This window comes from Aulostomus chinensis, chromosome 13, assembly GCF_037954235.1.
Source record: "Aulostomus chinensis isolate RoL2024-O1b breed Wild chromosome 13, RoL_Achi_v1.0, whole genome shotgun sequence".
Taxonomy (NCBI): domain Eukaryota; kingdom Metazoa; phylum Chordata; class Actinopteri; order Syngnathiformes; family Aulostomidae; genus Aulostomus; species Aulostomus chinensis.
This window is the reverse complement of record NC_141332.1, coordinates 20,236,790-20,252,500: the sequence shown is the minus strand read 5'-3', so window position 1 is coordinate 20,252,500 and position 15,711 is coordinate 20,236,790. Positions and strand designations below refer to the sequence as shown.

At 39.2% G+C, this 15,711-nt stretch overlaps 1 protein-coding gene across 6 annotated transcripts in view; it reads left to right on the top strand.

Moving 5' to 3' along the window:
• The window catches only part of diaph2 (diaphanous-related formin 2), a 363,855-nt gene that overhangs the window by 256,953 nt on the left and 91,191 nt on the right, over positions 1 to 15,711 (top strand). For all 6 annotated transcript variants that reach the window (XM_086222012.1, XM_086222015.1, XM_086222014.1 and 3 more), the window contains one exon: positions 118 to 242. In XM_086222012.1, the coding sequence (XP_086078138.1) occupies positions 118 to 242 (125 nt within the window). The remainder of the gene's footprint in view (positions 1 to 117; positions 243 to 15,711) is intronic.

The window sequence follows — 15,711 nt, the reverse complement described above, 5'->3', positions numbered from 1 at the left end:
ATCTTGGTCATAGCTGGACAGGATTAAATTAACTTTCAGCACTTGACATGACGATAAACCCATCAACTCTCATTGTAACCCATGTGTATATGTCATTGATGTATTTTTGTCTTCCAGTGTCTGCTGAAATCTTAAAAGGCAGTTTGACCACCATGGAACGTCACATACAGAGGCTGGAGAACGACATCGAGAACTTCCCCAAAACAGATGACCAACAAGATAAGTTTGTGGAAAAGATGTCCATATCCTTTTTTATGCGATTTTATACTTATATGTGTCTCAAAATATATATATTTTCTGGAATATTAGGAGAGTTCATCTATTGTTTTGTTGATGGTAGTAGCAGTGGCATGTGTTGTTGTTCTCCCTGGCAGCTGCGAGCAGTTTTAGTCACTTGGTGTGATAGGTGGCACCCCAGGGAATTTAAGAGAATGGATGTAGCTGCCTTGCTGTGAGATGTTGACCACATCTCCCTCTTCACTCCTTCCCTCCGTCCCCAGAGTGAAATCATGCCTGCGGCTATTTTTACCACAGTCTGCCACCACTGCCTGTCCCCTGGGGGATTCTAATAGGGGCTGTAGCCCCCTCACACCAACTTATCGCCTACCCCTGATTTCATCTCCTGACCGGCCACAAGCCTCTCAACACAGCCATTCCTTCACTATCTTCTCTCTTGGCACCTTTCCTGTTTCGATAACAGAGCGTTTCACTTAAACCTGAGCATATCTGCTCCCAAATTGAATTAGCCATGTGTCTGCACTTTCTTGAATGCCCTCTCTGAGAGGAAAGGTCCTCACTGTATAGGTTTGATCAATGGCGGATATCAAGTCTGTCCTCAGTACTCTAGGGATAGGGTACCTCGCTTGAAAAAACAAAAAGAAAACAGTGAAGCAATCACAAGAGTCTCTTGTGTTTTATACCAGCTTTATTAAAAAAGGTAAGAATTACAAGTAATTTAACAAGGGAGTAGGTGTTCCCCTATGCTAGACACTCACATGCAAGACAGCATTTAACCTGTTTTGTGCTTCCTTTTGTCCAAGATTTATTTAGGCTGACTTTGCACATTGGGTGGTATAAGAGTAATAGCCTCCTAACATATTAACAATCTGCTCCCAGTCAAAGAAGGGCACTTAAATTTGTGTAATTAAAAAAACTGAAGCAAAGACCTCCCTCATCGTGGCTTACAGGCAGAACAGCCAGGCAAGTAAGCAGGTCTGCCCCCTTGATGTATTGATTTCCAAGCTCCTTGGAGAACTGGAGGCTTGAGTGAGAGGAAATGGAGAAGTGTAGATATACTGCAGCATGGTTCTTCCTCACTGTCTGAAGTTCTTCCCTTGAGAGTGGCAGAGAGAAGTTGGCTGGCCATGACCTGAAACACCCCTCCAGTAGTCTCATTCTCCCTATCTTCCATGATTGAGTTTTGGTGCCAGGAAGGAACCCAAAGTAGGATTTAATAAGATCTATTTTTTGCTTGCAGTATTTAAAGTAGGCACCAGTGTGAACGCACTGAAAAGCACATTAATTTCATTCTCTGTCTACGTTATGCTCCATTTTGAGTGTGTTCGTAATGATTCATGGAAGTTCCCCCTTTACCTTGTTTCTCTACAAGTTGGAAAATTGCCATTCTGCTAGTATACAGCACATTTTTTTAGCATAATTTGTCACTTGGGGGATGCAGATTCCTGAGGGCATAGGATGGAGTCAAATGATGAAAAGTTCATGCTTGTTTGTTCTCACTTAGCTGCCTGAAGTGATTGATTTGCATTTAATCATCTCTGTACGATGAAGTTAGGAAACTGATAGAAATGTGATGATAATACCAAGGTGAAAGAATCATTTTACCTCTTTTGCCCTGTGACATGCAGGTGTTTTCCATGTAGATATTCTGATATTAGTACACAATGTACTATACATTGCAATTATATTTCTCCAAGGGCTATTGGAAAAGAGGTGACGGTTTCAGTGTGTGTGTGTGTGTGTGTGTGTGTCTCAGTACACTTCTCAGAAGACTGTCAACCTAGACAGTATTTTCACTTTACAACTCTAAGTGTATCAGATTTGTGTGCCGTTGCAAGCAGAGCACAGTGATGAAAACAAAACCACATAAACACAGTGCAAACAAAGAAAGACGGTGGATATTGTGCTTGATTTGACGAGGCATTAGTGCCAGTGTTTGCATTGAGCTTAGCTAACCTTCTAATCTGTGTTGTACAGCTAAATGTTACAAATATGGGAAATACTGAGCTGTATATTTTAGGCTGACATTAACTTTGATACACATAAGATAGCAGAGTCAAGACAGACATACCTTTTTAAACTTTTCCCTGGGATTAAAAAAAAGGATGTAAGTTCTTTGAAGCGTGACGGATAGAAAAACAACAACAGCTAAAAGTCATGCATTTGATGCTTGAGCAACCCTGAAAAAGTTAAGTGAAGCACTGTTGTCTTTACTGTTGGGCACTGTGATGAATGAGTCAGTCTGTGTGTGCATGTGTCTGTGTGAGAGAGAGAAATTTTGTGTGTGTGTGTGTGTAGGCGAGTACTTGTGCCTTGGTTTCAGTGTGACTCTTGTTAGTTTTTCTTTTTTTTATTTTCCTTGAGAATAATTTCAAGAGGCCACAGTCACTGCTCGGTATTTGAAAATGTTTTATGTGTTCAAAAGCAGAATATATTTTATGTTTTCCTAACTTGTTTAGCCTTAGTATTTCATACCCACTGAAAATCTTTCGGCACAAAACAGTTTGTGAGAAGTGTTCACCTAATGTGTTTACTTTCAAAGGGGAGATGATTCAATAGGGACTTTGAACCTGGCCCTTCAGACACAGTTGTGGAGTACAGAAAAAAGACAAAATGAAAAAAAGACAGGAATTCAAAAGTCGGTGGCAGTGTTAAAACAAAAATAAAAAGACCAAATAAACACATAAACTTTCTAGTAAACAAACACAGTGTGCCTTATGCACAGCCATTGCCATTAAAGTTTAATCAGAATGTGCGCAACATGATGCTTCGCTGCGGCAGCCAATTCCATAAACCGAAGATCATACTTGCAGGAGGAGTTTGTTATGGTTTACCGGGTAGCATTGTAGTGTTCTGCTGCTTCCCGAGCAACAGAGAACGTGGAAAAGAACCTGATCACTGATGTTATGCCCTCTCCAGCGCTGCACACCTGCAGGTTAATTCATGTGTTTTTTATTAACAGGGATTAGTTGCAGTCACTCATACAGTTTCTGGGCTCCAGATACTTTTTGCAGATAATCATTATAATCACAAGAGTTATAATAATACATTTCATGCCAGGAGCCAGAACCTTTCAGGATTCAGGCCCTAAATACAGACAAAAAGAAAGAAAGCTTTGTGTTAGTATTTCATCCAGCTTTATTGATACATTTTTCTCTTCCCATTACTGCAATATATGCAAATGACTGAATGGGCTGATTGTTCAGCAGTTTAGTGATCTCTATCTGCCAGAATAAATGGGAGCCTACAAAGGCTGTAGAGTTGAGGCACAAGCCCCAAGAGAGCTCTATTTCACCAGAGTGGCAATGGCTACTGCACGCGCGCGCCCACACACACACACACACACACACACACACACACACACACACACACACACACACACACACACACACACACACACACACACACACACACACACACACACACACACACACACACACACACACATCCCTGGTTCCTGCTGGTGCGCTACAGTAGAGCAGGGGGCTACGGACTCTGCATACTGGAATGTTAATGGCGGTGAGGGGGCTCGATGTAGACGATGAGAGACTGGACTGAAGCTTGATGGATGCACGGACATGTGCGATACATCTTACCCTGCTGTACTAAATGCTTGAGCCTAGTCTTCTACTGTTTAGGTTCATATTTTGTTTCCCACAAGGCCAGAGTCAGAGCGCACCATTCTCACGATCTTCGCGTGTTGAGTGAGAAGGAGCTGTCTTCTTGGGCCAGTTTGATTAATATATTGGGTTTGATTTTCATTTTTCTTTATCAGAATACTTCTATACCATTTATCAATTAACAAAAATAATATAAACATATTTTATACCTTGACAGTTTTGTATCCCTCTACCCTCAACCATGCAATCCTTGTTTGACAAATTAAAACAAATACATGTTTTTTTTTTCTTTAAAAAATGTTTTACAGTTTTGTTTAAATCATTTACAGTGGGTTTTTTTTTATTCTATTTGTCTTTAGGTGTGTTTTTGGATGCAGTTTTTTTTTTTAAATCTTTTTCTTGTTTTGCTTGTGATAAGGTTACACATCGATTGAGTTGCTCAGGTATGTTTTTTTGCTGCTGTTTTTCTTCCTCAAGGCTGAGAGAGAACTGAGAAGGGATACTTCAAGCTTTACTTTACCTTATGAATGCATTTTAATTAGAAAACACTTTTATTTTAGTCACAGTAGATTTGCCCTGTTTGAGATAATCAAGGACTGGAAGGCATTGTAAAACTGCTAATCTTGAATGAGCTTGTTAAATCCAGGACTTGCTCTGATTCTTTATTTGTCAAACCAGCCCCTGATCACATAGGTCTTTTTTTTTTGTCCTCTTGGTGAAAACATTGGTCACCTTGAGATAAAGGAAAATTTGATGACGTATATCTAAAATACTGTCCCCTCTCTTATCAATGTTTTTCATATGGAACAACCCTTAAATCCTGACATTCTACCTATTCATCCACACACAGACGGTCAGCTTTGACAGGTTTTCCCAGCCTAGCCTATATTACCACCTTTGTGGCCTCCAAATTGACCAATTCACTTATAAAAGTAACACTTTTTTATAGTTCTTAGAGATTTAAGTCTGATTTATGTCACTTATCCAAGGGAGAGCTTTACAACGGTGTGTTTATAGATGGCATTAACAGCAACAGTTGATGCTGGCTTCACGCTAGGTTTGTGCATACAGTAAGTGCAACACTCCCTTATGTCAGTACCAGACCGGGGGTCGAAAGGATGCTTGTTAGCGAAACAATTGTTCTATTTAGCAGACTGCTGAGTCGAGACTGCTGAAACATCCCCTGCTAAAGGCTTTGTTTTGTCTCAAGAAGAGGCGTTTTGTTCGGAGAAATTATCCCCCCAGTAGTACACCTTTATGTGTCAGATTATTTACAGAATCATCCAGTTTATTTCTGTACATTTGTATATAAAGAAAACTGGGTTAAAACTCTAGTCAGTACTTTCAGTGGCTCAGTATAATTTTGAAAGCACAAATACCTTGAGAGACACAAACATCCCCAACCCTCCGCCACTCAAACACACACTTAAACCCACTCTCTTAATCACCATCTTCCTTTAAGCACCACACACACACACACACACACACACACACACGCAGTGTTTTTCTTTCTCAGCTAATGAAATTCACTGTAAACTCTGTGGCCAATTAACTGAAGCACAGATAAACAATAGAGTCTTTCATTATCCAAAATTGAGGAGGGACCAGTGTAAATAAGTAGAGGTGCTTACAACAGTCTCTCCCTACCTGAGTCTTTTATCTGTTAGTCACACCTCCATGTAAGCATCCAACTGAAAGAAAAGCGGAATGAAAAATGTAATCACTTGAACCAATCTTCTGTAATTGAAGATTTCTTAGGATATCAATATATTCATGAAGGTGTTTTTATCAGTTTTGTATTAATGTCGCTTCCTCCATTTTAGCAAGGCAGTACAAACAAATTTCAATGCTATAGTGCATCATATTTTCACACATATCTCTTATGCTCAAGCCCTTGACAATTAAGTTCTCACAGTAATCATTTCGTACATTTTACCCAGATAAACTCTGCATTTCACAGTAAATGACATCAGTTTATGTGGCAACATGCCTGTGATGCTTGGAGAAGACATACTGCTCATGCTTTGTTGGCAGGTCTTCCATTCACCATCTGCTTACTTGAACATGTATAAATAATTTAGTCAGGGTTGCTTGTTGCTTGAACTTCCCAAATGTTATCGGACTAAATGAATTAAATTCTCAGTGTATCCACCGTTTTGCAGCTGTGACAGTAACACAATAGAGCTGATAAGACTTAATGTTCCGCTCCATAGCTTTAAGTAAGTGAGTTATTTAAAAGTTTCACCAGATAACCATCCGAAAAAGTGTGACAATCACGACCTCCAAGATTTCTTCATGAAATGGAATTGTCTTGTGTGTCTGTGTCTGTGGTCTCATGCACTCCAGCTTCAGCCATCGGCTGGACTGGTGTAAATAGTAAAACCACAGAGCTGCTCTGCAAATGTATTCAGCAACAAATGTGTATGAAAAAAGATAAATAGTGGCACAAATGGAGCAGAGCACTCGAGCTTTATGACACAGTTCAAATCAGTTGCTTGTAAACATTTAAATGATAATAGAAATTAGGAAACAAACAGGAGCAAACTCAAACGCCACAGTGCTTGCTTGTACGTTCTGAGGTTATACAACATGGAGTTAATTGTCTTTTTGTTTGATTATCCAATTCATCAACTAATTCAGCTCTACAAATCCAAATATCAAGCAAATTAGTGCAGTCAATATTTGTAAAAACTCATTTCAGCCAGGGTGAACAGCTCACAATGACTCAAATTTGAAAAGCACAGGACATATATTGCCTATCTGTTGAGATGTGCATGAGTTTAAACAAAAAAAAAAGTAGAACATTTGTCATCATCGCCTTGTCTGCCATCTATCGTATTCAGTGCCAGAGGACCGTCTTGGTGCCCTCTGGTCATATGAGTGAATTCTCTAGGAGTTTGCCAATGAGTGTCTTGTTAGGCTGTGACACTGGGCCTTATGTGACAGCTCCATTAACCAGTACAGTAAGCTGGCTGACGAGCCTTGTGAACTGTAGCTCCCAGGGGTAGCAGGGGGTGTGGCATCGGAGCACGGAGGTACATCAGTGATGTAAACTGGATCTACATCGCCTTTACTCTTGAGTGAACTACTGTCATATTCCTTGCCAGCGCTGGAGGGTGTCCTGTGGGATGTAGTGCATCCTGTTGGGATTCAGGTCTGTGCCCATGCACTCTCAAACACTTTCGTACTCTCACCTCATATATATATATATATATATATATATATATATATATATATATATATATATATATATATATATATATATATATATATATATATATATATATATATATATATATATACAAGTGGTTCATGTGTGAGGTCGATACAAAGGGGCTGAGCATAAATACGTCAGAGATTCCCTCTCTACTGTATATGTATAAGAAGCACAACCAGTGTATAAAAGCCTTTGATGGTGTCTAACTATTTGTTTAGTTAATCTGTTTCTTATTGTTTCCATGTGTCACTCAGCTCCTGTACAGCTCTGCCTCTGTTGGCCCAAGTCTCCACTGATTATTTCTGCTCTACCAGAAGTCGGCCTAAGGACCTTGTGGCAGCAGTGCCAATCTGCACCTCATTACTTCCCCAAAAGGCCTGGGTTTAGTGCAGGGTAATAGACAGAAGCCCAGCCGCCCTCATTTGTCATGGGCTCCTGGGTTTGATGCAAAGCCCCCCTTGAGCACTTGTTGCCGAACTCTAATCCTGCAGTAGACACCGGCCATGCTTCTCTGCTTAGCCATCCCCACTCTCCATCGTCATGGCTCATGATTTCACTTTCATTTGATGTTTTAATGAAATCCCTGAGACTTTAGCTGAATGGCAGGACCATTGTTGGCGTGTTATTCCATCAAATGCAAGCAGAAGTAAATGTACCGGTTATTTATCTAATAAATACTGCATGAGCTGCTAAGTGTTTAAAAGGTTTTTTTTCAAGTTGAATCCTAGGAAAATGTATAATATAGAATAGAATAAATGACATGAATAATTGTTATTCTGCTCGTGATAGCCCCATGTAACACCCATTCACATTGTCTCTGTAATAATACTAGAAGTTAGTTGTAAAATGAGTTAGGTTAAATATACGTTTTTGTAGATAGAAGCAATTTACAGAGCAGACACCCATACAATGGCTGGCATTTATTCCTGTGCAGAGCAGGATATTTAAGAACTTGGAAGATACTGCTTCCTCTTTCTCACTCTGCTGACATACTTCTACTTACTTGCTTGCGTTAATATATTATACATGTAGATAACTTTGCTTTTGTTTAATGGAAGCTACATTGGATAAAAAAAACAGAACTTTCAGCTCATGTATGCCTGTTTCAGTGAGTAGTTAACAAACCTTTTGACTAAACTCATTGAAAACTTGGTAATTAAGTGTATAGCATCAAGATACCCCCACATCTACACACGCACCCTTTTCCACCAAAGATTCTCCCTAAATATCCAAGAAAGTGGAATCAGGTGTTAACAATTCATTTTACACTTCAAAGAAGTGATGATAAAATACCAGGTCTGGTTTAACCCCAATCTAATCCAGCCCCTTCAAATGATCTGGTGCAGGTTTGCTATCAGTCCCCAGACTACAACATGAAATTGAGAGTTTTCATGGGGCTGTATGGCTCGGGAGGTGGAGTGGCCATCCAGTAATCAACAGATTCCTGGTTCTATCTCTCCACTCCCCAGAGGTTGTAATAAAGTGTCCTTGAGTAAGACACTGAACCCCAAATTGTTCCAGATGAGCTTGTTTTCACCTTGCATAGCAGCCTCCACCGTCAGTGTACTGCTGCACTATGTGAATGAAGCCCTTTTACTATTAGTTTGTATACTCCATATATCTGAAACAAACTAAAAAAAAATCACATCCAGCTCCAACTTTTAGCTTTATAATTCAATTTCAAATGTCTCAATATACCACTGCAGCTTACTTCTCACATTTTTGTTATATTTTTTTTTATCTCATTTTCTAGTTACTTATTCACATTATATTTAAATGTGTCTTTTTTATATAATATGCACTTTGAATTTCCTTAATTTCAAAAAATGCCAAACAAATAATCTCGTCTTTCCTCTGCCTTTGGCAAATTGGGCAGCACTTAAAGGCTGGAGAAACCTCCTTGATGAGAAGGCCTGAGTATCATTAGCTGAAGTTGCTGTGTGTGCCAGTTGAAAACTTCTATAAAATGTAAATCAAACTAATGCCCGAACACTCAGTTTACTTCCCTCCACAGCTGTTTTTTTCTTTTTTCTTTTTTTCTCACTTTCAGAGGCTGTCGGTCTGTGTGGTTCTGCTGTTTGCTGTATAGAGCTGTTGGTTTCTAACTTTGATCCTTGGTGGCTATCCCTTCTCTTCCCTGACAGGATCCAGGGATCACTGCAGTCATGCAGCCCTATCGCTCCTCAGCCGGCTCACTAATGATTAGCCGTACCTATTGACTGCATTTGCACGCTTTGAGCAATTAAGCACTTCATTATGCAAATAAAGTGCACTAATTGCCTCACATTTGCTACAGTAATTGATTACAAGATACGATATATGGTTGACATCGGGGTTGACTCCTTCAAAAAGATTTGGCCTTCAACACCTTACAGCCATGCACTTTGTGAATGAATTAATGAAATAACACAGTGGGCCATTTCTCCTGCGTGTCACTCAACACTCAGCACCGCCAATTCAAAGGACAATAGAAGAGTCGGCGGAGAAAGAGATCTCTAATTAAAATGAGTATGTGACAGTCAGAAACACTAACAGTTACAAACTGCAATCTGATGGTAGTCAACAGGGGATTCACCATTAATTGGCCAAATGAGGTTCATCAATCACACAGAGGGGGAATTTTGCACAGACAGTATCCTGTCAGCGTCACCCACTGTGGGGGGAGCAGCATGACGTGTGTCTCAGGCACAGAGTCATGTAGAGAGGGAACATTTTCTTCTCATCTCTCCCTTTTTCTTTCTTTCTCTATCTCTGTTTATCTTCCTCTCCCTCTCCCTGACTCTGTTTCTCACCACATGTGGCTCTCAGTAGACATCTCTCCAACTCATACTGACAGGCTTTGTTTTTCATTGTCGCATTTAAAATGGGGTTTGGCTGGCATTCTATGCCAGTCAAGGCCAAGACAGAATTGTCAAAACACACTGTTGAATTTCAGCTTTTAGAGGTTACTCTACCGATGACATGTTCGAAGAGGTTTGTAACGTCATATACCCTCTCTTCACTGAAGCACTCTTGAAAATACTGGTACTGCAGATATTCTTTTCCGAAAACCTTGATAATTTTTTTTCTTTTTGAAAAAAAAAAAAACATTTTCTCAAAATATTGAAAATCATCTCTGAAGTTGTAATAGGTTGTACAGATTTTTCTTTTTGTCTAAAAGTTTTCCAACTATAAGTGCAATGTAGGTATATTTGAAGACCTAAAAACTATCCTTAGTATTCAGTGACTTAAGTGCCACAACGGATATGATTGCAAAACAAAAGCTGAAGCTCATAACATCCTGCCTTCCTCCTACAGGTCAATAAATATACCCAGGGAAATAATTGACAGTTTCATCAGTTGAACCAATCAATGGTCTGTATATCACTCTCTAGGTTGTGGCAATCACAGGCAAAGTGAGACTTGAAATAGTTACTGCCCTGTATCGCTTCCTCTGCATTACTGGTACGTCTAATTTTGTTACGTGATGTTTCTTTATTGGACAGCGTACCGCAACTGACTTGTCCCAGAAGCTATAATGTTATCTGATTTGTGCGCACACTCACAAATGTGTTGCATGTTGATATCCTCATTACCGTTTTTCCAATGCATCAAACCAGTAATATGTCAGCCATGTCACTGCAAATGGAGTATTCACTGCTGTCTGCATGGCGGTTACCAACAGAGCTACTACACTATGACAACACTTGTCAACAAACCTGTTTGGGCTTTTATTGAAATTAACCTCCAATTAACGGCATGCATAGATAGGGCGACATCCAGGAGTGTGAGGGGTTGAGTTGATGATGGCTCCTCCACGAACATAAAACTCATTCTGTAGTGAGAAAGGGACCTATAGAAATTGTTAGTTTTTCTAAAATAGTAGTTGACTCATTGCAGGATTAATCCAAATTAATTTTTGCCCCTGTCACTTAACTAAATACACACACACACACACACACACACACACACACACACACACACACACACACACACACACACACACACAGACAGAGGCAGACTTTCTACTGTGTGTAAGCCCTGTCATTTAAGAGCAAAGGGTGTGTGAGGCACATCTGTTACCTGAACCAGCTGCTGACCTTGAATTGACTGTCCGTGATGAAGACTTATGGTTGATCCCTGGGCATTTTGTCCTGATGCCTTGTAGATTTTCATCCTAACCTGAGAACATTGGTAGAAACCATAGCGACCTACATCTCCTTCTCTGCTGGACTCTTTTTTTTTTCTTTCCATGTGTCTATCTTTCTTTTTTCCCCTCAGGAGTATTTTTGCAGTAAGTAGAAAATGGAGAGGAAATGTCATTATATGCTCATAAGAATTACTTGATAATTACTATCATCAAAACAGAATTCTCTGTAATATCCAAAATGTATATGGAATCATGAACTTTACAATTCTACTAAGGCTGTCTTCTCATTGGTCAGACATCCCATCTGGTGAGGATAATGGATGAAGCTACATTCATGATGTGCCCTACCACTGATTTCCTTTCTGAGCATTTTTTTTTCTTTTTTTCTGTTTCTACAGTCTCACAGGATAATAGCTGTTGAGACAGTGACATTATTATCATTATAATGTTAAGATATTAACCTTAGAACATTAGATTCTATCATGGAACTGAAAAATTGATTGGATATGTTGATATTTCACTATTGATCCGCACATCACTATACTCTACCAATTAGAACACTAACCAAGCAGAATGAACAGAAAAATAGTGCACTGACAGGCTGTTCACAAGAAATTGTAGAACACACTTATTAAACCAGTTATTGGCCAACTGGGTCGAAGCTGGAAAGAAAATCCTAATACTGTTCAAGTTGATACGGTGAAGAGACAGAGCATCAGTGTCACTCCTCTGCACTCATGTATCCGTCCACCTGGTCAAAGGAAATGCAGTGTTAGTCAGATCACACTGCATTTGCACACTTTCATAATGGACATGCAATGACATTTCCACCAGACTGACTTAGACAGGCTGCAGGAACACATGGTTAGTCTCCTCCTTTGCAGAAACTTTACAGTCAAAAAGGTTGAGAAAAACAAAGACAAACAAAAATGTCTTTTTTCTGTGATAATTTACAAACATTTAAGCTATACTCAGACTCTCAAAACAAAACCAAAGACAAATGCATAATGCAAAGCCTATCCTCAAACAAATAAACCAAAATGTCTAATCTGAGTAATAAAGAAAGCTTGATGTTTTTGGTTTATGCATAAAGAATATTAAAGAGGTTCTGACCATATTTAAATCAGTCCATTAACTTTGTTCTGCAAAGCAAAGACGCTCAGCAATCCAGGCCATACGGCAACAAAACACCCCAATAAAGGCTTGTTTTAAACAGACAAGCATGGACTGACTGAATAAGTAACATGCATCAATAAAGCATCAGTGTGAATATGATATTCAGACAGAGTTTTATTATAATAAACCCTGTTCAATTTAAATCTGTGCACTATTTCTATTTGGGCTTAAATATCAAGCTAGTATCACTTGGCACACTAATCAATTGTGCAGAGTGTCTCAAATGACATTATGTCATTTGAGATATTTCTTCTATATGCCACATTGACAAATGATTAAATCTGACAGGCAGCAATAACAACTCTCATCAAATGTAGACATTTTATATGAAAATGCCCATTATTGTTCAGATTAGATAGGAACAGCAAGAATCAGTGAATATGACAAGCCAATACGTGATGAATGCTGTCGAGTGCAAGTATGAACATGTGCAGATATTGTAATTCATTTGTATTTCACTCATATTTGGATACAAACTTGTCACAAGCATCTTATAAGATAATGATTTAGAACTGACAGACTGTGAGATGATGAGAGGAGGACTGGACGGGCCACCCCTTTAAAAGCGCCCTGGAGGCCAAGCTGACACCAGACAGCTAAACAATAAACTGAAACTGACTATAAATCTAATTAATGCTGAGGCAAGCTGCAGAGTCAGATTATAGTTCTCTGTAGGTTTGTCAGTGTGAATATGTTTGACAATACACTATTTTAACATGGTTAAAAACATCGATTTCTGCAGCTTTAAAGCCATGCTTTGGAAATTGCTTTGTTCTGGAAGCAGCTAACTTTGTGCTAAAGCTAAGGATAATGTTTTATACACACCTGATTCACTTTAAATTATGTTCACCACTGTATGCTCATTTTAAATGAATTTTCTATGATATAAATACAAATCCTCTGCACTTTATGGATTAGAGACTTTTGGAACCAGTGGCTCCTCCCATTTCACAACCCTTTAATAGAACTTCTGTATGATAATGAGGCTGTTTGTGAGCACTATGCAAAACAGGGTTTTCTGGATCTTCATTTTTTTTTTTCAGAACACATACACACCCTGTTCCTTGCAAGTCCGTGGTGAAATAAATGTTTTAACACACTGCCAAAAGTGTCAGCTGTAATGTAGCTTCAAACACAGTTCTGTCCAACTGTGTCCCGGTGTTAGAAGTCACGGAGCAGGCACAGGTGCTAAAACACACATCCAAAGGTGTAGGTAGAAAAAGGTGTTAACTGGAAGGACATGGTGGTGGGTGTTGCCACAGCTCAATAGAAGAGGTTCTCAGCAGCATTTTTGGCATCACCAACACACCAATGCACTGGAACTATCCATTTTATTTATTGTTTGTTTCATGTATTTATTATTTTAAATGCAGTAACATACGATATTTGGGATGTTGAAGCAGATCATGGCACCGATCAGGGCAATCAAAGCAGGTCAGACAAGTTTCCTCTCTAGTAACAAGCATAGACGTAATGTAGCAGATTAAAGACAAACTTGAGTTATTTGAATGACTGCAGGTTTTACAAGCTCTGTGGGCTGAACACACTCCTGGGGCATGTTTGGGATGGATAGTACAGCAGGGTATAATGTCTCAGGCAGTCTTAAACCTCTGAGAGCAAGGTCAGGATGTTTCATCTGAAATGTTATTCTGATGGCACAGGCTCCATTGCCCTTCTCCTACACTTAACGTGTACAAACCGAATTTTGGGAATCTTACTTGAATTAAATTGCAGCATTAGAGGACTTTTTTTTTCCTCCTGTTTCTTACTATCCTGTGTTTTTAAGTGCAAACTGTTTGTTTGTATTTCACCATATTATTTGGCTCTTCATGGTCGTTTAGTTATAAAAACAGTGGTGAAACCAGTGAGTTAATTAATACAGGCAACCCTTCAATGTAACATTTACTGTTATTACTAGATAGAAATTTATATTATAAGGGGGAAGGAGGAGGTTTGCAAACACATCGGAGGTCACAGAGGTTCCTATAGGAACGAATGGACTTCCACATAAAATATGCAAAGCAGAAAAGACTTCTGACTTTGACTTTCATAGGTCGTCTTTGCCAATCAGATTACTTGGTCGAAGCACATTATTGCACATGTGTGATTCTTTTACAACAATCTTCTTCAACTTCAAATTTTTTTGTTCAAATAAATGCGGGTCTACTTATTATGAATTTATTGGTTAATGATTTCATAATTTTTAGTCACTGGGGGGAGCCAAAAATTAAGAGGTGTCATGCAGTGCTCCAGCATAAGTGGATTGGAGAATGCAGTGAGGGTATGATGATTATTGTTTTTGTGTGTGTACGTATGTATGTGAGCGCAGTGCCTCAGGGAAGTCAAGGAATCTGCGTATGTGAAATAGCTGCGAGGCAGTACAGAACGACAGCCTTGAATGAGACATTTTCTATTGAAGTGATTAAATGATTGAGTACAGTGAAAAAACTCATTCATCTCTGAGCAAGGTGATAAGGGACATCTGAATGTGCGGGCGTTAGAGAGAAAGCGCCTCTTTGTGTGTGTGTGTGTGTGTGTATGTGTGTGTGTGTGTGTGTGTGTGTCACAGATGTTGAACATGTTGTGAAATGGGACTGGCATGGATGCGACCAGAGAGGTTCGGAGCTATGCCGACAGGAGGACCATGTCTTTTTACCTTACATCTAAACCGACAGCCAAATATTTATCCTCAAAACAGCCTAAATCCTACATTTTTAATTTGACCTTTATCAGAACAAAGTAAACAGTCTCAAAATGAAATGTATTTAGTGGGTTTTTTCAGTTTTTTTTTTTTTTCTGCACCCTCAGAAACAGGAGCAGAATTGTTGGATAGAAGCACCTTGAATTTACCATTTATCATTTGTCTTTTCTTTTCAGCAGATTCTTTGTAATTACTAAAGTGAACGGAGGAAGTGGGTGGTGCAGGTCTCTCTGTGTGTACGCATGTGTGTTTTTTTTGTTTTTTAATCTTTTAGAAATGATTGGTAGTGATGGACGGACTGAAATGTATTTTTTTTAACTGAAAAGAACTAACAAAATACACACAAATCATTGAGCTTCTGTTTGTTGCGGACACATTTTGGAGGTATGAGCTCCTCTTCCTCTTTTTGGTGTTTCTTTGTAGTCTCCTGGTCCTCTAACTTCTGTATATATTGCTGTAAACAGTTTGGGAGACAGCTTTGAGTGCTGGTGCTGGCAGATGTGAGCAGATGCTGCATGTTACTACACAGAGCTAGATTCTGCTCACAAAGCCTACTTTAGCCTACTTTTGCTATTTGATCACATCGTAGCCTTTGTTGCAGGGAAACTGTAATACAACAATGCAATGCACG